Below are 26110 nucleotides of genomic sequence, written 5' to 3' on the forward strand. Positions count from 1 at the left end.
CATAACTTGCTATGCCATTTTGCATATAACAATGTAATGTAACATAGCCTGTGTTGTGCGAAGTGCAGAAGTCAGTTCCTAAATCCATGCAATCTAAGAATTAAAAGTGCTTTGTTACATCCAGGCTTAAGTGCTCAGCATGTTGCACAATCAAGTCCAAAAATAGAGGTTCAATATTATTCAGCTTCAATATTGCTCTCATAGCATGTTGTTCAAGGCTATATGTAAGTGAGGTGACCCTATTATGAAAACTGTGAAGAGGTCAGGTAAAGAGCATGAGATTTGTAGGGTTAAAACCATAGGCAGAATTTCTTTGGATTTCAGCGCAGATTTTTGCTAAAAATGGCTGATGCATGTATTGGCAAAACTTTATTCCCAACCTACATGAATGCCAGTACTGATGTTAATTCAGTCATGCATCTTGTAGAAATAGAACAGTCGTTAGTCAGTAGAATGTAATTTTCCTAATTTTTTTTTCCTACTGGTAAGTATAAATTAAGCTTATAAAACATACTGCTGCTTATTTTCCATTTGTATTTTATAAGTCAATATATCATTTACTAAGTTACCAGGAAGTCTTCTGTGAATTGGGTAATTTGGTTGGTGAGATGCTTAGCTTTGCAATGGATGGCTGCTGTGGTTTTGGGGAATTTAGGAATGGATGGCCCACCTCCTTTCTTTTAACCTTTGAAAGCTCAAGTTAAGTTTGACAGAATCATGTGAGTACAGCTGTTGGTTGTCGGCAAGCTTTTTCATCACTCTATCAGTTTTACTCTTTTCAGGCTTGTGATTAGTTCAATTGCAAGACCTGTTTTTTCCTGAAGACCTTTTGCAGCTCTTTCTTCAAGTCTTAGGCAGGAGGTCAATTTATTCTGCAGAATGCAATCATAGAAGTTGTGATGACAGTTACATAAGAAACTTGTATGATGAGCAGTATTATCTTTCTGCCAAGAATATTTAAATATATTGGTTTCAAACAGTAGAATGCTCAGGTTTCTTACATTCAGTGAAGCTTTTATTGACTTGTATTTGATGGATGTTAAGATATTCAAACTGGGCAGTTAGATCAATAAAAAAATGCCTAAGACAAGACTGAAATCAAGCTTAAGGACTGAAATTAATATCCCAAGACTCTGATTACACTGCCAGCTAACTCTGGGAGCATGTGAACTCCATGAAGCCAGCCATTTGTGACATTCCTGCTCCTGGACAACCTAGAAGTCTGTACCTAAAGCACATGAGTAGACTGCAATGGTTGATGACCAGCCTCTGTTCTCCAAACAGTGGTGATGGTAGCAGTGGTTATAACTAAGCCATTGTACTACAGAGGACTTAGGAAATTTTGAGGGGAGCCAAAAATGTAAGAGGAAGCATGACACATTAGCCAAGTAGTTTTGTGAAGTAGTTGTTTGATAAAACACAAACACAGTCTTGGGTTTAGGGTCTAGCTTGCAGAGTTCCTCCTTCCCTCAGTTACGACACTGTGGTCCTTCTTGTGCTCCCTGGCCAACTGATTTGGTAGTCCTCCCTGCAGTGGGGCAGTTCCAGCAGGAGAGGTGGAAGATGCTCCTGTAAGAAGAGCTCTGGTGTGCAGGATGCGTGAGAGGTTGGCTGGAGACCTCTGTAATAAATAGATGAGGACATAACACCAGCATGTCCAAGACCCTGAATGAATCTCTGACCATGAGATACTTGAACCTCCATCTTCCTTGGCCATGATTTAAAAAGAAATAAAGATGGCCCTGCTCAATTTTTGGACAAAAAGGATGTGCCTGTATATGTGGAATAGCTGCAGATGCGGGTCTTGAGTGATAGTCCCCAAAATCAGGATTGAGGCTGGAAGGAAGTAAAACTTGTCCGTCCTTTCAGCATTTTTTTAGGAACCAGATTAAAATTGCTGTGTTCTGTCAGCCCTGATTTGCAGGGCTTCCTGCTCAGCTTTCCAGCTCTTTTGTATCTCTGATGTGAGGCATTTTTTCCTCCAAGGGGGAATTCCAGTGCTTCTCTTTAGGTTCAGGATTTCATCACAGGGCGCTGAATGTGGGGAGGCTGCATGTTCCAGTAACTGCAGTGTTTGCTTGATTTGTACTTTTTGATTTTACTTAGTCCAGTTCTGAATTGTGTAGACTGCAGAACTATTTTGCTTTAACGTCCTGTCTTCTATCATGTTTTGAACAGTTACTTGCCCAAGAATCATTTGCATTTCCTACCTCTGGTGTCCACTGAAAAGAGAATTAAATCATATGCAGTATACTTAGAGATCCCTTACAGGCATTTGGTCTGCTCTAAAAGACGGGAAAAAATGCTGGATGAATTTCTTTTCCCATATACCCCCTAAACCTACAGAATTATGAAGGCACTGCACCTATTAACGTGAACTCTGATATGCTGTTTATTATGCTGTAATGTAACACCACATTCATCTGCCGTGATTTCTGCTGCTTGTCCTTCACACGTTCTGCATCATCTAAGAAAGGTTATTGATGTGGGCACATTTTTAATGGCACGAATCTCTGGAGCCGTCTCTGATGTCTGAGTGATTTGAGCTTCATTTAAATAATTGATGAGAAGCGTTAGTCAGAATATATTGGTGAATCAGACTGCATTATTCAAAGATATTTACTGACAGTTAAAGATTAGTCCAGATTTACTTCTTTTTTCAGGCTGCATTAAAATAGGTCCTGCCTGACATACATATCTATTTAGAAAACAAAATAAATCGTTGTTAACATGTGAAAATCTGTGGGCTGAAGGGTTTTATTTAACCATTTGCAAATAAGCAGTAATAATTAATAATGTTTTAGCAGGGAAAATTGAGTATGAAATGGTCTCTTTTCAAGTGAAAAGTGCTTCTTTTCTCTGTCTTGCATGTTGTTCAGGAGCAGACCTGAATATCTTATTCATAATTAAGGGTCTTTCCTGCAGCTTTCCCTGTCCTGGTAGTTGGGTCGGTAGGTGGGCGTGAGACTTCATGGCTGCCTTTTTGTTATCCACCCACCACAAGCATCATCTTTAATGGCTTGCAGCTTTTAAACTTTGACATGTAAAAGCTCTTCTGGCTCCTAATGGCATTTAAAAAACGCAGAAATTTAGCCTAGAAGATTCTCCAGGATTGATCAGGGTGACCACTAGACGTCTTGTGTAATCTCCTTTTACTCTGTTTTCCCAGAGTCAAAATATTCCCAATTTCTTTCCTTTCTAGAGGTGTATAAAGCTCTGATTGAAAGTGCTGGAGAAGTACAGTGGGGTTTTGTTAGGCTGTTGTCTGGAGGTGGAGTGTGACTGAAGCAAGGCTAATACCAGGATTGCTTTGCAGGTCGTGCAGACTCCTTGCTGCATCAGAAGTACTGCAGATGCCAGTCTCATGGAAGCCCTTCTCTTCCCTGGTTCCTGCAGCAGGAGGTTGAGTATGGCAGTCCGCTGCAGGGCGTAGGTGTCTCTGCCTGTGTGAGCTTTCACACCATCCTTTGGAAACCACCTTTGGGAGCAATTGAGGAACTCGCTGTCCCTTTTAGTTTCATGTCCCTGTTGGAAAGTACTTTAATATATTATCATGTTCTTTTATCAGGCAACTGAGTGTTCAGGTTTCTGCCTCTTTTTTTTTAAATTGCGTGCAGTAAATACTACACTGAATATAATTCGCTCCCTTTTTTTGTTGCCAGGATGCATTGATGTTGCAACTGTGCATGAGTAATGAATAGGTTACTTCTTCCTGACACCTCTTTTCTATTTTTACAGCAGGAACTGTGGACATGGGTGGCAAACAGTCCACAGTTGGCGAAGTCTCCGTAATTCAGACACCTGTGACAGAAAGCATTCAGGATGCTTACAAAGCTGGAGACACCAGTAAGGCCCAAGAGTTGATTAAGTTGTCATGTGAGGAGACTGCACTGCAGGTGGAAAAGGTAGGGTTAGGTTACTACTCTTCTGCAAATTTTTTGGGGAAAGAAACCAAAATAGAAGAAAGAAAACAATCCATTGTTTGTCATGCAGAAAATCCATTCGGTTATATATGTTATCCTGATGCTGCAGGATCCCAGACATGGCTCTGTGGGGCACTTCAGGAACATGCTCAGGGATGGTATTTGCCCTTGAAAACACTGATCAGAAAGATGAGACAGACCACAGGGAACAGCATATGTAGGAACAGGGGGCTGTGCGAGGAGGGGTGCTGGTACTGTGGTCACTAAAACAGGGAAATGCATTTTTCCTCATAAAAAGGAAGCTGTTTATAGACTTAGCAAAAAATTTACTCCCCTATCAGTACAAAGATGGGTAATGGCCCCCTGGGAAGATTTTGCTGCTTGTGTTTGGAGCTATATCCTCTGTGCCAGCTTCTGCACTGCTTTGCCTTCAGAGCCCTCATTTTGAGCCTGCTCTTTGCATAGAGCTTATCTTAGTGTTTTGGGAGAGTACCTATGTGTCAAGTCCAAGCATACTGGCCATCTCCAAAACAGGAAATACTACATCTTGTAGCAGAGCTGTGCAAATGCTTTTTCTGTTCGTCCATGAAAAATGGATTTACACTCACCATTCTGTGCCTTGAGCACTTTTGTGGTAAAGCCATACCAAAAACTAGGAAGCAAAAAAACAACAAATTAATATATTATATCGACACTAATTATTATAATGGCTACTAGAGTTTATGACATTCTCAGTTAACCACAGTGACACTGGGTATGCATTTGCATGGGCACAAACAAATACATAGCTCTAGAAATGCTGTCTTTCTCTGCCCACTCCCTTTACAGAGGGTTTTTTTGCTATATTTTCTTTATCAGTGTCAGCTTTTAGGTATTGCAGCAGCATATGGAGATCTGCAGGCGGTGAGGTATTTACTGCAGGAAGCATCAGTGGTGTTACCAACAGAACCTAATGATGACAATGCAGCTGTGGTGGCTGCATATTTTGGACATAAGGATGTTGTGAAAGAGCTGCTGGATTCCTTGCATGGTAAGACCGTTGGGTTGCCTCTACCTTTCCTCAGGCTTTTTCATAGCTGTGTGCTATAGCTTCAAGCAGGCATTTATTTATTTTTTGTCATTCCTTGAGAAGGGAGGGACCTAGGCATGGGAAAGTGCGTGGAGGGATCTAATCTCTGCTGTGTTTGAAGAAAACTTCCCCCGTAGGGGGGAAAAGCACATACATAAAAATATTCCATGTTTGCAGATTGGAAGTGGAGGAAGATGCCATTTAGACAGTTCATTCCCATCAGCCCTCACAGCTGGGTAACATCCCAGATCCTACAGAGAAATCAGGGGATTTTCAGGAAACTGCATCATACCACTCTGCTGATCCAGCAGACATGGTGGTGCTGGGAGTGAGAGTGCAGCATGACTGTATGGCAAGTAATAGTTTGGGTGCACAGCTGGCAACATGCTTTATGCTTTCTTGTTGGCTTTTTCTTTTTACTTTCAGGGTAATTCCTTCTTTGGAATCATCATTGCATTTTGGTTACATTTTATTTTAAAAATTATTATATAGCAGAACAGAGACATTTTTAGACCCAGACGCAATCTGTGCAGCTGTGAGGGCAGGGGTAAGAACAGTACTCGATGAGTCAGTATCAGGAATGGTGTTTGGGTCCCTTGTTGCTCTCTTGGTGTCCTGCAGGCCTGGCAGGTGCTTCTCACTGGGACCCTCTGTGGATTCAGGGTCTGGCAGACCTGCACGGCAGCCAGGGTGAGTTTCTGTCATCTTGACCTCAGACACTGCAGTAACCACAACAGCTAAGCTAGGCCTCTGCAATCGCTGACCTGAATATAGCTCTAGGTCCCCACTGGAGCTATGTGCTTGCCAGTGACCTCAGTGAGAACGGGAATAACCTGCTGGGAAACCTGCTTATCTGATGTTCTTAAACTCTTATAATGTATAAACATAATATATATATATGTTGTAATAAGCAAAAGAAACATTCCTGTTTGGAGAAGGCAATTAAACATATTATTTCCTTCAGCTAGAAAGGAGGCTGACAATGCTGGTTTTGTAACCTAGTAGCAAAAATTAAATTATATTAGTATAATACTCTCAGTAATGAAAAGTGACTTGAGTAGTTTCTGGAAACTATAGCTCAGTTTTAGAACTGACCAAATTCCCTTAAACCCTTGCTTTAGGGGAGTCAAGGGAGGTGCTCTATACAAACAGCAGCTTTGGGAAGTTTTTATGCAGGACTTCCCATTTGTTTCCCTTGGAAGTTACATAGAAATCAATCACAGAGCTTAGAAATAAATTGCATGAATTTGCAATTTTGTTAATGCACTGCAGTGATTCTGTCTGGCTCAGTGTGAACTTCTTGTGTCTTACAGCTGAAGTGGAGCCTGTTTTTTGCAGCATAAGGGTGAATGATTTAGTCAAGTTGTTAAGAATGCAAAGAGCAATGTAATTTCCGCATGGAGAAACTGCAAAAAGAAGTTGACTTGTAAACTTGGGCTTGTGGACGTTTCTGTAAGCATTTCAAAGGGGATGTGAGTTTGTAAAGTAAAGGGAGGTGATTCTGTGGATCAGGGAAGATTTGAGGACTGTTTTCTGTTAGCAGAAATAATCCTGTCATGGGCATTTAGTTATATATGCAGATTTATGCACACCTAGAGGAAGGCAGTGTTCTATGGGCAAACATTAATTCAATAAAAAAAGCAGTTTGGGGGTGACTAAAACATTAGCAAATTCCTGTGAAATCAAAACAAGGTATTTTCGGTTTTAGTCCTAAATGACGTTTGTCTAACTGCTGTGAAGGGATAGTAAAGAATTCACCCAGAATGAATTATTTCAAGGGTAAATTAATTTTTTTGTGAGAGACCTTAGGTAGCAGTGAAAAGAAATTAAAACAATTATTTTGTGTTGTCTGAAACATTTATTTTTGTTTTATTCATCCAGTAACATGAAAGGTCAGCTGGTTTTCCCATTCTTTGCATCCCCTCTCAGGAACTTGGAAGAAGTGGACTATCTCGGATGTTTGGATCTAATGTCTGTTGGATCAGGCCTGTTGTCTCTGGATGCAGAGATAATCCTGGTCATCCCTTGCCACCTCTGTTTGGGATTCAGTGTTTGATTTTTCTGCTAGTAGCCTAGCAGGCATCCTCAGAACCTTTCACTGTTGCTAGCTTAAGCATGCTTAGATCAGGGACAGTCAAAAAAGTTTGCCCATTAGCTGGGTAAGTAATTAAGAACAGATAAGCAAAGCTGAAAACTTTGTGCCTGACCATCTTAGGGCTCTTTGGTAACACACTTTTGCAGTGCAGTCTGCTCCTTTGTCCTCAGGGGCTTCATCCTACACCGTTTTCTTAGCCATTATTTGTGGATGACTCTTGCATCACAGTGGGGTGGCATCAATTAAGTCAAATGCCTTATCTTTTCAGTAGGTCCTAGTACTTGCCAGCAGCTCCTGAACTGGATGCTGGCTATAGCCTGCCAGCAGGGACATTTGGACATAGTAAAACTTCTGATTCGTGCATACAGTGCTGACCCAGAGAGCTGTGCAGTCAGGAGGAATGAGTTTCCAGTTCTTATACGGTTGCCCCTGTATGCTGCTATAAAGGCAGGTATGTACTCGCATGCTTCAAAACTTTGCCCCTTTTGTGCAATGTCTTTTAAAGAATGGGCTGAGTTGTTCACATCTAGGAAGGTATCGGTGTAGATTGGCTTGCCTGGAAGTGTCCTGGATTTCCAATGGGATATATTAAAATAAAATTGGCTCTGCCTTTTGACTTAGCCAAATTTAAGTCAGGGCCCTCTTAAGTTAGATTACTGTAAATACTGAAAGGCTGAACTTTCCTCTATGAACTCCTAGGGAAAAGATCCTTCAAAAACAGAAACCTTGCAAGTAAAAGCATTATTGTTATGGACACTCTGGCACACATGCTTGATTCAGGCTGAATAATTTACACTTCAAAGCACAGCTGTGTGTATAATAAGATAGGAAAAAAAGAGGGAGCCTGGGCCAGTGCTTTTACATAGTGTCTTTGCTGTCTCAGTTTGACCAAACTAAATCCTCTCACTGGAGGAAACAGCCTTTATATAGTTCAGTTTCCTTTTTGCACACACCCATGGTTTTTTTCAGAATTGGTTATTTCCCAGGATTTCTGTTCAGCTCCTTGTTGGTTCATTTACATGAGAAGAAGAGAACAGACAATCTGCTTTTCTCTAAAGGGAATGAAGATGTAGCTGTATTTTTATTGCGGAATGGAGCTTTCTTTTGTTCCTACATCCTGATGGACAGTCCTGAATCCAGCAAACACCTTCTGAGGAAGTATTTCATTGAGACAAGCTCACTACCGGGTAGTGCTCCAGCAAAACCAGTAAGTAGCCATTTTTCTGTCTAAAGAGATGTTCTTTTAAAGGAGCATCATGTTGATTTGTATTTGTCTTCACATACCATGTGGCTGGTGATTCTTCTTCTCAACTAAGAGCCTTGTGGTTTGCTGCCCATTTAGAGAACAAGCTGTGAAAGTGGCTTTCGTGCCAGTGCTGAACTGCAAGGTGTAAAACATTAGGCCTTTAAATGGCATCATTGTGCAAGACGCTGTGTGCGGCAGCTTCTGCTTGGCAATTTTAACATCGGCGGGTGAACTAGGCATATGCTGTGGAAAGGAAACACTGACTTTGTGCTGAAAGTCTTCTAGAGAAATAAGCACTTCCACAGGCTTCCTCTGTCACCCCAGGATAATCACTTCATTTAGGTTTCTGTTATGCATTCTCCTTGCAAGGTAATACCACAAGGTCTGTGCTGTCCAGGAGTGTTGGCGTGATGCAGAGCTGAGTGTGTAAACCCATCTCTTCCCCTGTGTCTGATAGCTCAGATACAGCACGTACAAACTCAGAAACAGCCACGTACAATGTGGCTTTTTGGTAACATGGAGCATGAGTAGAGCAGGCTCATATCTGCTAAAAATTGCTTCCCTACTTCAGATCCTCATTAGTAAAAGATCGCTGGTAGCCTTTACTGTCACTTGCTCAGGACAGATCTGGCTTTCTGGAGCAGCATGGAGAGTATCGTGTCATCAGATCATATTAGTTGAGCTGTGCTCCTTTCACAGAAATATTTTTTGATGGAACACAGAGGCCAACAAAAAGCAATTGAAGCCTTTTAGGTTGGCAAGACCTCTGTTCACTAGTTAGCCACTTACCACCTTTTGACAGTTGTGGTAATTCATTTGTATCTCTATTTCTTCCACTGTAAAATGGGGACATTTAAACTCACAGCTGTTGGAAGGCTTAATACAGGATGATGATGTTTTGAGATCTACAGATGAGTGGCATTGTTTTCATGCAGGGTATTATTACATTTCATGATTATCACATATCTTTGTATAACTAGGCTATATTCTTTGTTCTCTCAATCTCTATTATCCAAGTGTCTTTTATTCAGAACTGAAAAATGTCTCATGACGCACACTGTTACTGATTTATAGGGAAGCACATAGTGTTTTGTTTTGTTTCTACTGTTATCCAGCAATTTAGTTATCAGGCATTTTTTGTTTTTCCGCTCAGTATGTAGATTAACAGACACTGAGTGGGAACATCAGAGCCTTGAGCTTCCAATAATTTTCACCGGGTCATAAAATTTTGCAGTGAAAAATTGTGAGTGAAAATTTTTGATCGAGGCCCGGTCTGCATGAATCCTGTTGCCAGTGGAGTATCTGTTGGCTCAGCTCATAACATTGCAGAGTGTTTGATTTTTCTGCCGGTAATTCTGCGGGGTGATTCTGCTTTGGTGTTAAGTAAAAATAAGCAGAGAGGTTTTCATAGTTTTATAAACTTCTCCATTCTCTGTTTTCCTGCCAAAATCCTGTCTCACTGGTTTCGATGCTGTGAATGTTAGAGACTACAGTCCACAATTGTGAGCTTGACTTTATTAGGTTCAATCAGCAGATGTAGAGAGCCCTCCCCATGGGATTCTTGGTTTCGTTGACAGGTAAACAAAAGGAAGCTAAATCCTAGATGTTTCTGGATAAGAGTTGATAAAACTACATGCCTTTTAGAAGGAAAAAAAATAATCCAACTAACTGGATAATTCAGCTTGAATAAACTTGAAATAATTGTTTGAATCACAGGGAAGAGGTCTGTTTTCCATGTGGACTTGCTGGCAATATTTAACTTAGCTGCTGTATAAATGACTCAGCTTTACTGTTGTCACACCCTGACTGAAAAAGAGCGCAGCCTTAAAACATCAGCTAATTGCCAGAAGGTCTTGGTTTGAAAAAAAATAAATATAAAACCCAAAAAAGCCAGACCCAGAAACTTGACTTTGATTCTTCTAGTAGCTGTTTATTTTTAATATGTTTGCTTATTTAATGCTTTTTCTTTGAATTCATTTTGGCAGACTGGGCCAAATCCAGGAAGATTTGTCCTAGTTTGTCTGCAGAGCTCAGGTCTCTGGGAAGTGATAGTCACACACCCTGGTAATTGTTTAAAACATGACTTCTTGGCTTGCAAACAAGCTGCCTCAGTGCTTTCTTCATATCTCATAAGGTTCATGAGTGTAAGTCTTCTTGTGTAAGTGCTGTGATGTATTTTGAACTGGGAGGAAGTGAAAAAGGATTGTATGGAGACTGCAATGTGTATGGCAGCCAGCTGGATGTCAAATAGACTCTCATCTTGGACAGGACAGGCTGAGCACAATTGTTTCAGAATGAGTCCAGAACTTCAAAAAGGTTTGTCCCATCTGTTCTATCTCTGAGTGAAAACACAGCACAGTTGTATCTCCAGTTGATTTCACCGTGGTAAATGCTACTAGCTATGCATAAAATGTGGTTGGAGAGCTCAATTTAGGTGCCACACCTTCCAGGCAGCCATTGCACCGTGCAGTGCTGCCCTTTATGAGACAAGAGGAGTTACATCTCGTTTTTCTGATATCTATTTCTCCTTTTTTTTTGGACAAAACTTTATCCCCACAGCAAACCACCGTCTTGCTAAAGAGAGGAAGTGTTCCATTAACAAATGCCAAAAGGACCCCCTGCAGTAAATTGGCTGGGCACAGATTCCAGACTTCAGTAGGTTACTCTGTATGGAGATACACATGTAACTTTCCAGTGTGTACAGTGTGAGAGATGTTTATTTTTTCCTTTACAGATCAGAAAAGAGCTTAAAATGCTGCATTTTCCCTAGGAAATGTTTTGCCAGTAATTTTATGTGCAAGCATACAAATGTATGTGTAAGTGTGTGATCCTCCTCCGATTTATTTATCTGCTGCTTGGCTAATCTTAGTTACATCACCATCAGTAAAGAAATCTGTAGCAGTTCTACTCAAGATTCACAGCAGCATTATTGATGGAGGAATTAGATCACTGTCCTCAGAATATCCTGTCTACAGCAAGAGCGAGGTTCTGTTAGGGCACGTCACATCATTTAGGAGAAATGCACAACAGCCTTTTTTAATCACTTTGCCAAACAGTCTCAAATCTAAGTAAATATTTTTCATATTCATAGTTCGTTGTTTTCCCAAGAGCAGCAGGGTTTCTTGCTTCTGCACAATTTCCAGCTTCTTGCCTTCTTCAGTGCATCCCCTGACATCACTGTGGTAGAAGATTTCAATTTCAGGACTCGTATTGAGACATTCTTTCCTTGGCAAGAAAGGGAAATCTACAGAGGTTTTTCTTGCCCTTCTGAAGAGCAGTAAGCCACCCAGAGTCAGGCTGTACCCAGGAGCTAATAGCCTCTGAACACCGTCTCCTGTTTGAGTGCAGAGCTCACCAGCCGGTGCCAAATGGAGGAGGGTTGAGCTGATTACTGGGCTCTGCAAGTTAAGCATCATACAGTTTTGGCATCAAAGAAACGGGCTTTTCTGGGAAAGTAGTGGAGATGATTAAGTATGAGTTGGGGAGGAAATCCCCTCTCTGTGGCGTTGCTGTCAGGCTTTCTTTCTTTCAGTTAATTATGTTTTCACCGCAGAGTGCTGAGCCAAGTAAATCCCTAAGGTAATTCCACTGACATCGGGTTACTAGCACCAAGATGAATTTGGTTCACTGTCCCTAAATCAGATGAAGGGGCTTGGCTGATCCTTCAATTTGCAGTACTCAGGTGGAAGAGACACTGTCAGTCCTTGGCTCTGGGTGTGGAAGAGCACTTACTGCTGAGATTCAAAAAGCTGCCTAGGAGATGGGGTCACCTACCCGGCAGTGTTGACAGCAGGTATTGGATTTCACAATCTTGTCTGTGGTTTTAGAAGTCACTATCTGAATTCCGCAGGTATCTTTCTATCACATTAAATACCCTGAAGCCATGTCTCTGCATTTTTGAGGTAAATGATACAGAGCAATCTAAATGCAAAATAGAGATGAGTATCAGTCTGAAATGAGCAGTAGAGACACATGTCCTGCTTGCACCCGTGTAAAGCAGGCTATGGATCTTAGTATTACTGTGTTGGTTGGTGTACTCAAGGGCAAGTACTTTTTTGTACTGTAAAGAGCATCATCTTGAAACAGAGCAGGAACTGAAGGAGGGGATAAGCAAGTTCTTTTTTCCTTTTTTTTTTTTTTAATTGCAGCTTTGTTGTACACAGTTTAGTTTAGCAGGAAGAGAAAAGAGAGAGTTGGAGTCTGTTGCACGTTTTTTAATCCTGGCTCCCCAGGGAGAAGGGGAGATGTTACTGTCCCATTGTATGGACCAGCAAACAGAGACTGGGTAGCTGGAGACAGTGACTGGTGTCGCTCATGAAATATGGGGCTCTGGAGTCTGAATTCAGGATCTCAACCATAAGAACTTGCTTTCTCCTGTGAGGGGGAAACCAACTAAACAAGCCAGCTCTCCAGGCCTTTGTTCCCATTCCTGCCAGAATTTCAAAGCCCTGTATGGTTATACATCCTCTGTGTGACTGAAGGACCTGTGAATAGCCTTTTGCGTGGAACATTTACTCAGATTCTTAGCTGTAATTCTCAATTTTCTTGCTTCTTTTTGTTTAGGAGAAATATATGAATAGTTCAAGGGGTTGGATACTCTGGTCATGGGTGCATATCTAGGAAAGGTGCTACAGGGCATCGCAGTTCAAATGAAATACTGAAAGATGTTTAAAAAAAAGCCAGGAAAATTTTCCTTCCCTGTTTTCTTTCTGGGCCATGGTGTAGATCCTATGCATCCACAGCCATTGTGGTGATACCATCGCCAGAGGAGGAAGTGCCAGGATGCCACCACTTCCATCTCAGTGTACTATTTAAAGTTGTCCTGAGCTTCTGGGGTAAATCTCCTCTGGACAACATCTTTGTTATGTGTCTTGCCCAATGTGGTGCTAGTCTTTGGTGATCATAATATACATGGGGTAATAATTAACAGCTTGTGATATCAGTGCTGAGGCCGCCTTTGAATGTAATGTCACTGTTTTCCTCATTGCAGAGTGAAAAGTAACTTTAGTCTCACAGCCAGATCTTCATTCCAGATCGATCTACTACCTTGGTAGCATGGGGCCAGTAAAAAGCTGCTTCAGCCACTGCCTGAGGTGTCAGTGAAGGGCGTTGCTGTTCCCCTCTGTTGGCAGATGGCAAGTTGCAAAGGGAAATAGAGGAAAGAGCATGGCTGATCTCCATAGCTTAATTTTTGAGGTTTAGACTCCCTTTGCGCGAGTTCTTTGTGATGATTACAGGAGATAATTGATAAGTCTGGTAGACAGCCTGAGACTAATCCACCTTTCTGTAACTCTCTGTTCTGTTAGCAGTTCCAAACCCCATGTCTTGACAATGATATGGGTAAGTGGGAAGTCTCTTCCTTACTGGCAGTTAATTTTTAAGACCGTAGAAATGTTGTCTGGACCTGCTGCTTAAAAGCTTGGATTTTCCCGTATTCATTCTGATTTAACCCCTCTTCCCCCACATTGGCTGAGTCTCAGCATAGCTTTTGGGAAAAATTGGCATTCCTGGAAAGAAAGGATCAGGACAAACTATGCGTTGCCAGCCAAGGTTAGTTCTTAAAATGTCTGATTCCCTTAAAATGTTTCTTGCATATCTAGGCAGACTGTGCTTGTATTATACCTTCAGTAGCTCGATCTTTATTACACCTTTCTCTTCTAGCCGAAAGAGGCCATTCCAGTTAAAAAGCTACATGAAGCATGAGTTGTTGGGGATTGGGCCCTTTCTTAACTCCTTCTAGGCCAGGAGATTTGTGGTATGTGGTTTTGCTACTGCAGAGCATGTGATTTTATCTAGGGCTGTTAAATAGGAGAGTGATGTTTTTGTCTCTGTGTGAGCAGAAGTCATGGTGTATATTTAATTGTCCTGACATAAAAAGGCTTTTGCTGGCATCACTGTAAACCACAATATGGTATAAATGTTATCAGTAAGAGAATGTCATTGCTGATTAAGCTATATTTCTGTCAGGGACAATTTTAGCTGATCTAGGATGGAGCTACAGCGATGCTGCCTTCCTCCGCTCCCAAGCCATGTGCTCCTCCCTCCTCTTGCATCCATACCATTGTAAGTAATTTTTTGGTGGCCTTGGCTGGGAGCTAAACCAGCTGAAAATCCTTTCTCTAAAATAACCAGTAATAATGTTATAAGGTAGGGTAGTGCCCTGAAAGTACATGTAAGTAGCCAGACAGAGATCAATACTACTTGAGGATTTTATTTGTGGTGTAGAGGTGGTTTTTTGCATTATCTGAATTTAGGGATCTGGCTCCTGTTATGAGCCCTTGGGAACCAGAAAAAAATAATCAGGTGTCTTAGCACAAATGTGCTCTCTCCGGTGAGGTTTCCTCATACTGGGAAGATCTTCCAGTCTCTTAGCATTAGTACCACATCCCTACACCTCTCCTGAAGTGTGGGGTAGCTGGGAATCAAAAAGGGAATCTGACCTGTGTGTTTATACTATTACCATAACTCACAACTGATTGCTCTCCAGTGATGTAAATAGTTCTTGGGCTGTTACAGGTGAGAGAAAATTACAGAAAACTACATAAAGAATTTAAAGTGAGTTTGTAAGCAGGAAGCTGTTAGATACTCTGCTTTACTGTTAGATTTTCCAAGTTTGTGTATGTTTAGTGCCAGTGTGAAAGCTTTGCAGCGTAACTCCCATTAGGTACTGTACATTTTGCAGTAGCAGTGAATACTCTGCTTAATTTGATTTGTTGTTGCTGCTGGCTTGCTGTGTGTTACATGGATATCTTGTGGCGTGACGGTGAATGTAGCTTCAAACAAAGAGCTTGTGCTCTTGTCCTTGGTTTCCCCAGTGATACAATGGGCATAATATTTTTATTCATATTTTCAGGGCTTTCCTGAGGCTTCACTACTGAATGTGTGGAAAGCGCTATGTCTACACCAAGTGCAACTGCTGTTTCTAAAAAGTGCAATTGTTTGTGCTTATCCTTTATTCCATTCTCCTAGACATTTGAACTGTGTGATCTACATTAGTTGGAGTTCTGAGTCTCAAACAAGCATTTGGGATAGACCTTTGTTTCCCTTTTCTTTTTCTCCCTTCCCAAAATATATTAATTTTAATTTTAGATTTGGGGTTAAAAGTCTTAAAAGCTAAATACTGGGCACTGGAAAGCAAATGAAATTTGCTGTCGGGTCCTTGCTGCCTCCTGGTGGAGAATTAATGATCACTTTATTGAAGCTGTCTTTGGCATGAGCTAAGACAAAAACACTGAGCTTATGAAAATTTTTTGGGACTAACATTTTTAAAATGTGTAGTTTGGAACATAGATCTCATTGGTATGCAAGGATATGGTACTGTAAATGAAGCCTTGGCTTGTTTACTTGCATTGATAACCATTTTGTGTTCACGTTTTCTTCTGTCCAACCTGGAGCCTGAAATAAGTAGTTATGCCTTTCATAAGAGACTGTTTTTTTTCCAAAAGAGGATATAATGACTTCCTCATCTTACCATCAAAAGCAGCAGAATGTTGTCTAGAAAAGAGGCAACTGCCAAAATAATGTCTCTCAGAAGTTAAAATATCTTCCTAAATGATACTGAGCAAATTTCTAGTGATTAAAAATACTTTACGTGGGGGGCGTTTGCCTTTTGTTGCTTTTCCCAGATGTTACTTTGCAAAACCTAAACTTTCACCAGAACAGTTTGGCTGCTTGTTGTTGGAATGTTTAAGATGGAAGAGCAGTGCCTGGGCATGTATTAATTATTCCAGCAACAGGCCTCTTCCTAAGAAATCTTTACCACACTCAGCAGATCTGTCCCTGCCCTTTCTACAGATGCACGAGCAATGATCCATAAGCATTTCAGAGGCTGACTGCTCCACAGTGCTTCCTCTGGACCTGCCTGACCTCTGTTGGTGTTCAGAGTCCCCTGGAGATCTGAGCAGCAATGCAGACCATGTCCAAGAGACATGGTGGGGGTTGGGCTGTGGAGTCTGTATTTAAGGTGGTTTCCGTGATCTGTCCATATCGTGCTGCTAGTGTAGGATGTGAATGCATCTGGCAGGGAGCCGAGTCCCGTGGAAATCACTGCACATTGTTGGATGAACAAACTGTTAAGAGTCTGTCCAGCTCTCAGATGAGAGTGCTGGTTTCAGGCAAGGGCAGCTCACCCTTTGTGGGGCACACTGGAGCTGGTGTAGAGCTGGTGGACTAGTGAAGAAGTCCAGCTCCTCTGCTTGTGTTTGCTCATGGTCTTCGGACTGAGATCGTGGAGCAGCTATATGGTGAGGGCTGCTGATACCCAGGCACGGTTTCATCTCTGAGTCAATTTAATCCCTAGAAGCAGATTGGAAAGTGAGCAAAATGTTTATGGTCTATGCTCTGATCCCGTAGATTCCCAGCAGTGTAACACAGGCCAAGAGCAACTGGTGTTTTACTAACATGGTTTTCTCTTCCTTCTTTGACATATGCAGGCTTTGTGTGTGAACTGGTCAAACCTCAAACTGCCCTGGGTGGATCTGGACTGGCTGATTGATATCTCCTGTCAGATAACTGAGCTTGATCTGTCTGCCAACTGCCTGGTCTCCCTTCCCTCCGTCATCCCATGGGGCCTGATAAACCTTAGGAAGCTCAGCCTGGCTGACAATCAGCTGACAGAGTTACCCAGCGTACAGTCATCTGATGAAATTATATGTACAAGGTGTGTGTGCTGGATGCCTACAGCAAATGAACCTGTACAGAGAGCAGGTGCAAATGAGTCAGTTGTGCTTGTGCGAAACTATGCAAGTGAAGAGCATGTGCAGGAGCTTCTTGGTTTATTTTCTGTCAGCTACAGGGTTTAACTTAAGATTTGCCCTTTTGCATTTTCAGTGTTTCCAAGTTAGTTGTCAGGACAATTGTAGGGACTTTATTCTTGTATTATCTCATGTCGTTTCTCCTTTTCTTCACTTCTGGTGAGCTCCACTCCTCTAAGTCTAAGCCTTGAGCTGACTCAGATTGATACTTGCTGGCTGGTATCAATTATCTGATCTGCTGTCTATCCAGACCACTTCTGTCTGCCCCTTGGAAGGGTTCATTTTCTAAGTAGGGTTTTTTGCTTTGCATTGTGAGGAAACATTCCAACTGCTTTCATTTAGATCTAAAGCTGTCCTGGTAAAACAGCTGTCTAGGCAACAGGAGTCTTTGCTAGCATTTTATGGATGCCTGACTGAGTATCTTCTGTACTTACAGGTTACTGGAGATTGATGTGTCCAGCAACAGGCTTTCTACTCTCCCTTCTGGATTCCTACACCTTAAAAACCTTAAAAAACTCATCGCTTCCAAAAACTATATGGAGAAGTTATTTGATGAGGAAAACAGTACGTACAGTCCAGTGTTAATGCTTAACATTTCAAGGCCTGGTCTGTAAAGGCAAACCCCAAACTGTTGTAATAATGGCTTAAAGAAAGTATTACCTGGAGATGCTGAGCATCTCGCAGTCCGGTGTCTGAAGTACACAAAAAGGCCTGGTTGTTTGGCTCTTATCTAACAAGTATGCAGCATCTTGCTGGATCAGACCGCTATCGTACTTACACCGAGTCCGTAATGTTTGGTGTTTTCTAGCAACTAATTGGATTGGTTTAAGGAAGCTGCAGGAGTTTGACGTCTCTGACAACAGGTTGGTGGAACTTCCAACGGTTTTTCTGTACTGCTTCAAGTCCCTCAACATACTGAACGTTTCCAGAAATCAGCTGAAAGTGTTTCCAGACCCCTGGGCCTGCCCCTTGGTAAGTTGAACTGCTCTGACAGAGTCATAGGCTGAAAAAAATTCTGAAACAATGCAAAAAAATAATCTGTCATGCTTAAAAAGCTATCAGGCATCTTAGACTAAAAGGTTGTTCTGTTTCTGGGGAAGTGCCCCTGCCTGATTCGGTTTATGGGTCTCTGATCAAGTCTTTCTGAGGCTTTACCTTGATCTCACCATGTTGATGACATTGGTGGAAAACTTCTAGAAACATGTCTTATATGGCTGTGTTCATTTTCTCTATAGTTCATATGAGCAGAAGTATTGCTAGGATCATTTTACAGAATGCTCAGCCTACATTCAAGGTTAACTTTGCCCAAACCCATGGCTAATGAGGGCATCTCTATCCACCTGTCACTGCCACTTTATTCCTCATTATTACAGGGGTAGCAGGAGAACAGTTTACTTTGATGAAGTGTTGGTTTATGGTTGAAAAGCAAATAGGAATAATTTTCAAAATAACTATTGAAATACCTTTTGCCCACCAAAGAATTTGCCCATCAATTAAGTGAGTACATGTCCTCAGCAAATCCTACATGCCTGCATGCATAGTGATTTATCTAGATCAAAATATCTTAAGAGATCACCTAGAATAAATTTATTAGTGCCTTAAACATGTGACAGCTGCTTTACCTTGTTATTTAAAGAGACGATTACTATGCTATAGGTGTTTTTTCTTTTATGTTTTCCAGAAATGTTGTAAAGCATCTAGAAACTTACTGGAGTTTCTGCCTGACGCATTGACTATTTTCTGGAAAAATCACCTCAGAGAAGTGGATTTTTCTGAGAACGCGCTAAAAGAAGTTCCACCAGGACTCTTCCAGCTTGAAGTAAGTGTCATTTCTTCCAACTCCACAGTACTTCTCTTGACACGTACTCAGACCTCAAAGCTGTAGCGGTGGCTACATAGTTAGGTAGGAGACAACCTGCTGTTTTGAGTTGATGAGCACAACAATTGCACAGAGTCCCTGAGCAGCCGTAACCCCCTGAATGGCTACATTCAGGCCCTTGGCCGGTGTGATACGGTATCTAGCTTTTGACACAGATCTTCTGAGAACTCTGGATATCAGTGGTTTTCTGATTTTGGGAGTGCTGTTTGGAAGAAGGCAAACCACTGCATTGCAGCTGCAAGCTCCAACCACTGCAATAGAGATGTACTCAAGCGTGCTCACAAATAGTTGTTTTTTCTTAATCCGGCACACCGGTGTTGTGTAAGTAAGGATTAGTCTGTGTTGAAAAAAGCATGTTTGAATGCCCTAAACAATGCTAGTTGGCATCTGTCTTATCTTTAAGATTGTAGATTAAATACTTGCCAGTGGGCATCAGAGATCCGTAGTTTTACTTCAAAATCCTTCAGAATTTGTGGCTTCACATGGTTTCAACATGAAACCAAGCAGAACCTGCAGGTTTCCTCCAAGCTTCCCTTCCAAATTGTGAAACTCAGGGTCATGGAGATGGAAACAGAGGTAAATCTTTGTGCGGAAGTTTCTTGATTTTCACTGCTGGCCTCTGCAGGAGGGATGGAGAAGTGATGGCACATATCCATGTCCAATTTGGATCTCAGGAGTCTGCTGCAAAGGTGCCTCTTGCTCCTGCATGGAAGAAAACAGCTAAGGGTCATTTGCTCCCTCAGTTCTTTTTAATGATTCCTGCAGATTTGGCTTTGCTTTCTGGTAACCATTTGTTTTCAATTGGCATTTTCCCTGAAATAGAACAGATCGTATGGACTATTGTCTCTGAAACTTGTTTTTTTCTGAATGCATTAAAAATAAGCTCCGTGGGTGGGAGCTACCATGGTAGATACTAAACACTAGATGGTGCTTCAAGGGCACGTTTCTTTGGATGCCGCTGCTCAGAGGCTGCAGAGATGTGAAGGCACCAGTACAGGGTGTCAGAGAAGACCTCAGTACAATCTCTGCTGATGCTCTGTCTTGTCTTTGAAGTTAGTGACAACTTAAATAGTGCCAGTTCTTATGCATATCTCTTCAGCCTTATCTTCATAAAAGAAATGGCAGATATTTTCAGTCCCCCAAGGGCTACAGTGTGGTGAGCAACTGGAAGGTGAAAGCCTATGCCTAGATCAGCCCTGACTTGGACTACTCCTTGATTGTAGAGTTTGTGTCGGTGAATAGGGCTGCAGTCACGCTCCAGCCCTCTCCAGAAGTAGATGTGGGAAGGTGAGAAATGGGCAGTAACATGTTCCTACATACGACGTAAGAAACTTTATATGTTCCTACGTTAGTACGTAGGAACAACAGTGAGCTGTCTTTTCCCTGGGAAAAGCTGAAAGCAGAGGAGGCCTGTGACTTGAAAGCATGTTTCTGACCTAGGCTGGTAGGATATGTAGTTTACCACTGGCCTTTGCTTGGTTTGTGGAGGGGTCTTAAGAGTGGGACTAGGATCAGCTCACAGTTGCTAATATGATGTATATACTAGAAATGTGGTGTTAAGAGAAGCAGAGGCTTTCTTGGCTTTCTTGTCACCTTCTAAACGAACCATCTGTACATGTTCCAAGCCACGTCTTGGTTCTCTAGACTAGTTTGCCTCTTTTGAAGAGAACTGACCCTCTCTGGATGGAAGTATTCAGGTAAGGCTCTGTTCAGCATTTCCACGTCATGAGGTGACCGAGGCAGCTTAAACTGGATGCTGCAGTGCTGTCCCTCTGATATAATCTAACACACCAGAGCCCTTTTTGCGTGCTGCAGCAGTGAGTTTGAATGAAGTTTGCTGCTGCCATTGTCTCACTTCTGGAGGCACACGTTCTTTTCCTGAAAGGCAGCAAAAATGAAGAAGTTGGAGATGAGAGAGAAGAGCCAATTGCAAAACAAGGACTAGTGATCTTCAGAAGTACAGAAGAGCCACAGCCAGTTCAAAGTCACTAATTTTCACCCTATGGAGCAGGCACATAAGCAATGCATAGTCTTACCAGGCTCTCAGCTCTCCTGGAGAGTGTCCTTTGTTAGTGTTGGTGGGGATCATGTAACATGGAGACAGTTGGCTGAAAGTGAAGCACCCCGGCTAGACCACACAGAACCAAGTTTGTGCTAATTCTAGAACGTGTAGCCTCCCTTTCCTCCAGCCCCCTGCTCAGGGGTGTTTTGGGGGAGAAGTTTGAAGCATTGTCATTGAACAGCCCCATGGAGAGAGCTTGACGCCAGGCGCCGGAGGAGGACTGCGTCTTCCTTCCAGTGGGAAGTTCAAGCCAGTGGAAGACTAGTGATGGTAAAAGCATTGGCTGTCAAGACTCAGGTGGCAGGGAGAGTTTATAATTATAGTTTGCACGATTGTGCAGCCCTTTCCTGTAGTGGTTCGCTCTGCCTATCTGCAGTTCCGTGTTGTGCTGTACCTTCCCCAGCCCCACCAAGGCGCGGTGCTGCCCCTCTCCGACCGCTAGAGGGAGCGTTCTGCATGGCAATTGCCATTCCAGCAGCTGCTCCTTGTCCGTGCCTTATGTCACATGGATACCTCGTATTTTTCCAAACCGAGAAAAGGGGAGGAAGGCCAGCAGGCTGGCTTCGTGAGACACCGTTAATTGTGCTAGGTGAAAACGGGCATAAAACTTTTATATGATGTGGAGGGCATAAAACATTCAATACACTTAGAGCTGAAGTCTCTGCTGGTAAAGCATGATTTCCACGGGGTATAATTCATTAATACCACTGGACTTGTAGCACGAGATAATTCAGCTGGCATTCTGCTTATCTCAGTTTTCATGGGGGGGAGGGAGTTGCAGAATAAACCTGGCTGGAAACTTTGCATAGAAGACTTTTTCAGTGAAAAATTGGATTTCCAACCAAATTAAAATGATCATGTGAGCCTTGATAGTATTTTTAAGGACAGATGGAAGAGAATAAACTTTATAAATCTGAATGGGAACTGCATTTTTTTCTGTTAAATTTAGTTAAATTTAAAGTGGAGCTTGTGTTTAACCTTATTCATGGTGTTTGCAGCTGAGTCCTATCCGTATAATGTTAACTATATGGTGTTAATCAGCTTAATTTCTTGTTTTTAAAATTTCTGTTCCTGGTGTGAGGGGAAAAAAAAAAGTAGATAAGTGACTTGTATAAATCTTTAAAAATATTTTCCATTTTAATATACATGTATTAACAAAACAATTAAAAATTTTCCTTGAGTGAAATAGCTCACATTTTTAAAATTGATTTTATGCTTGCACAACAGGTGTTAGCTCACTCTGACACGAGCTTGCATACACATATAAGACCTCTCATCCATTATGTGTCATACCGCATAGGTAAATCATACTGTTCTTTTCCATTTGGAAAGGTTTCCTCACTGAAAGTAAAATATCCTTTTATATGGGTTGTTTCCAATTGCATCTGTCAGCAAGTAGACTAATAATCTCCCAGAACTAATAGTGGTGTTGCTTCGTGCAGAAAATATACTTGCTGGAGACAAGAAGGAAATGTTTGCATGCTAGGCAGCATGAACAGGGTGTTCTGATGAATAAGATGTACTTTCTTCATGTTTCTGTTATTTAATAGCCATGCTAAAAAATCTCTTTCTGTATGTTTGATGGACTCTGTCTTCTAACTGTAGGCTATTCCTCTTTTAGGCTTTGGTGTCCCTGAAGCTTCTAGGAAATCATTTAGTTACATTGCCTTCACAAGATAAGTGGAATTGCAAACAACTTAAATCGCTGGATCTTTCAAAAAACCAACTTGGGAAGTAAGTGTTTCTTTCAAATTTTGTCTGAGAAAACAAAAGCTGAAGAAATAATAGCAAACTCAATCCCTTGTGTAATACAAAGGGTGTCAGCAGTGAATTAATTACCTGGATAGAAGGCATTGATATCCACATACCATGTCTCTAAGTCTATTGTGTGTCTGTGACAGTGATAAATTATCCTTTTCTGATTTTTTTTTTTTGGCATTTAGCACACTATAGCATTTATTAAGTAGATAGATTACTGATAAGAGCAGTTTAATTTCAGAGCATGTAGAAATTTCTTTAGCCCAGTGTGTGGTTCATCACTACAAATGCTAGGTTGGGGGAAGGATATCTTAACCATAAACCATCTGGCTGGACTGCAATTTGTAGTTAGCGTGGGAGTATTGTTTTGGAAAAAATGAAAAATCTTTGTTTTTTAATTGGAAGTATAACCAGCTGCAAGTTTGTAGAGAAGACTGACATTAATAAGGTCGTCCAATAAAAGAGTGGTGTTCTTCTGTTTAGAAATTACAATAGGGATGTTTAACATAGAGTGTTAAAGGTCCCTTATCTTCTCCAGAACTGCACTGAATTGTGTCATACCTTCTCATTTGGGTGCCTGTCCAGCAATTTTTCTGGATTCCTTACGAGTTGCTGTGTCAGTTGCAAAAGATAAATTACTGGTATTTGAGTGTCTCAGTGCATTTCTAGAGCCATGCTATTGGATCATCTTGTCAGAGACTCTGGTGAAAGAGGGGAACGGCAGCAGGCCGGTTCTCCAGCGTTTCTCTTGAAGCTTGTTCAATTTGCTGTTTGACAGCCTACTTAACCTTGACACCCATAAAGTCGGGGGTCAAGTGCTCTCACCCTGGGAGCTGAAAGTGCTGCCTTGCAGAGCTCTGTTAATTTGCCAGAGGAAAACCATTGGGCTTGGACAGGTGTCGGTGCTGTCTAGCTCTGTCATTGCGCAGCAGGTTTCAATCCCATCTCTCAAAAGCAGACAGGAACCTGTAAGAGCTGTGCCATGAATGCCACGGCCTTGTCTGGGGCTGGACTCTGCACTGCATAGTGTCCTGGGCATGCAGCTCCAGCACAGTTCTCAGCTGCTGCGTCCAAGCTCTTTTCTGCACATGTTACCATTTTGTTTGGCCTGCAGGAGTGACGAAGGATTTAAAACAAAGCGGATTCCCTTTTTCACCACGAAGAGCAGGGTGCGCTGTGGCCCAGAGGCAGGTAAGGTACATGACAGTGCAAACACGGGAAAGCAAGTGCTGAGAATGCCAGGTGACCTGTGAAGCAGCAGGAATCTGTGGAATTTGGTTGGAGGGAAATCAGTGTAAATTCACCTGCAATTTTAAGCGTAGCACCATTTAAATTAAGAGGAAGTATGTTTAGGTTAAATGTTTCTAAAGAAATGATGCAGCTGGTTTTACTATTAATATAGAAAGATGAATGAGTGAAATGTGTTTCTTTCACTGAGCTTTTATTGTTTTCATGAAGGTTATTCTTTTTAGCCAGAGGACTAACTGCTGTGTTGAAGGGAAATTAACTCATAATTAGTCTTAATATTCTTAGGACTCCTTCTGTTGCTGAATGCATGTTTTCCCCGTCTCTGGGATTCGCACCCACAGTTTGGGGCAGAGCAGAAGAGATGTTCTGGATTAGTTCACGTGAAATCCCAGAGAGAACAAAGGAATATCTGAAGATATCTGTACTGCTTCCTGCTCTCTGTGGGATTCATCTGCATTTCTTTTTGTTTGTTTGTTTTATTTTAAAGCACTTGGAAAGCTTTCTCATTTTCTGCTGCCTGAAGAATGGCTTGCTCTGAAGCATTCTTTGCAAATCGCAGAGTGGAATAGAGCTGGCGTCTTCATGACGCACATCCAAGCAGCCTTCAGCTGTTTGCGGCAGGGAGAGGCTCTCCTGCAGCAAATGCCTTCCTCGGTTCCCCTGAAAATTGTGCACGAGCTCAGGTCAACATGGACAAGTAAAATTGGTAAATGCACCCAAGTACAGCCATAGCTATGGGTTAGGACTGGAGGTTAGGTCCTGCTCACCTGGGTGGCAGAGGCTGTACCTGGACCACCAGGCAAGGCTAATCCTACCTCATTTTTCTGTCCATGGAAGTAGAGGCTGCTGTGGCAGCAGGTCCTGTGTGTGCATTCTAAGGAGGTGAAAGGATTGGTCTGCACTGTTTTGCAAGTAGGAGATGGAAATAGAAATGGTGTCATATTGCTGAAGTCCTGAACACGGAAGAATTGGAAAAGGAGTCTGAATCTTGTGAATCTGTGGAGTCTGACATATTCTCAAATCTTCTCTGTGAAGTGCTACAGCAGCGTTTCCCAGTGGGGAGAGAAGGGCAGGAGCAACAGACGAAGGCAGCTAAAACCAGCTATAAAAGGGAATTGCTGTCCTAATAGAAATTTCTATGGGCTGCAAACCCAGCATAACCCCTCTACATAAAGGAGGAGAGCGTGGACTGAGCATTAGTACCATTTGAAAAGCCTTGGCACATCCTATCCTGGTGCAACGCTGAGCTGCTGGAGGTTGCCTCAGGTTGCAGGAGGGTGCAGAGTAGCCTACCTGGCTTGTGCTGTGCTTGAATAGCCACAGCGACAGAGCAAAGCCAGCTCATCTTTTTCTGTCTGTTTCTCTGCCAAGTTTAGCTTGGTGAGACTAGAGGATGTGGCCAAGAATTTAAAGAACATCGAGAGAAAACAGAAGCTGGAGTTCATCAGCTGTTCACAGAAGTCTCCTAGCGAGGTGGGGGGCAGGTTTTCATATGATTTTACCAACAAAGCTATTTACTTAAGTCTAGATTATTTAAAGAGAATAATTTATGGATGCTGACTATATTTGATCGATAAATCTCAGAATAACTCCTTGCACACGCATGTGGTGTTGGTGGCGTTTACTCATCCAAAAATATATTTTCAAGATGGGATTTGTTTTATTTTTTCTACAGTTCTTTAAAAGAAAATTTGAGCTGAAGCCAGAGAAATCATAAATAACTGATGAATAAATAATTACAATTCATAAACACCTCAGGCTTGCTTCCAATATAGTACACTCCTTTCCACCTGGGACTCTTCGGTGAATTGAGAGTATTGCTACTATTTTAGGTGCTTGCTCCTACGTGTCCAAGAGGACTAAGTCTGTCTGTGCCAAGGTGCATACTGAAGAGAAACAATGAAAAGTTTAAGTCCAGTGATGAGGCAGAAAGGAAGTGAATTAAATCCATGAATAAGCCTGCTGTTCTCCTAAAATAATCCCAAAGATGATTTTTTGTTTGAAAACTCAAAGGCGGACTGTGACAGCCTGCCCACACCAGACAGTCCTGTCACGTATATAAAACACCCCTGCAGAC

General features: G+C 41.9%; 1 protein-coding gene across 5 annotated transcripts in view; it reads left to right on the forward strand.

The window, feature by feature from the left end:
• Nucleotides 1–26110, forward strand: part of LRRK1 (leucine rich repeat kinase 1) — an 84951-nt gene that overhangs the window by 21541 nt on the left and 37300 nt on the right. For 2 of the 5 annotated variants that reach the window (XM_080397554.1, XM_080397555.1), the window contains 10 exons: nt 3739–3905; nt 4782–4953; nt 7356–7538; nt 8146–8294; nt 16766–16992; nt 17523–17650; nt 17895–18058; nt 18768–18905; nt 22649–22761; nt 23900–23976. In XM_080397554.1, the coding sequence (XP_080253680.1) occupies nt 3739–3905; nt 4782–4953; nt 7356–7538; nt 8146–8294; nt 16766–16992; nt 17523–17650; nt 17895–18058; nt 18768–18905; nt 22649–22761; nt 23900–23976 (1518 nt within the window). Of the gene's footprint in view, nt 1–3738; nt 3906–4781; nt 4954–5747; nt 6445–7355; nt 7539–7590; nt 8295–16765; nt 16993–17522; nt 17651–17894; nt 18059–18767; nt 18906–22648; nt 22762–23899; nt 23977–26110 lie in introns of those variants that run through there. The other 3 variants (XM_080397556.1, XM_080397557.1, XM_080397558.1) reach the window with 3 other exon arrangements.

Source organism: Falco punctatus (genome assembly GCF_963210335.1).
Source record: "Falco punctatus genome assembly, chromosome: 7".
In the NCBI taxonomy this organism is placed as follows: Eukaryota; Metazoa; Chordata; class Aves; order Falconiformes; family Falconidae; genus Falco; species Falco punctatus.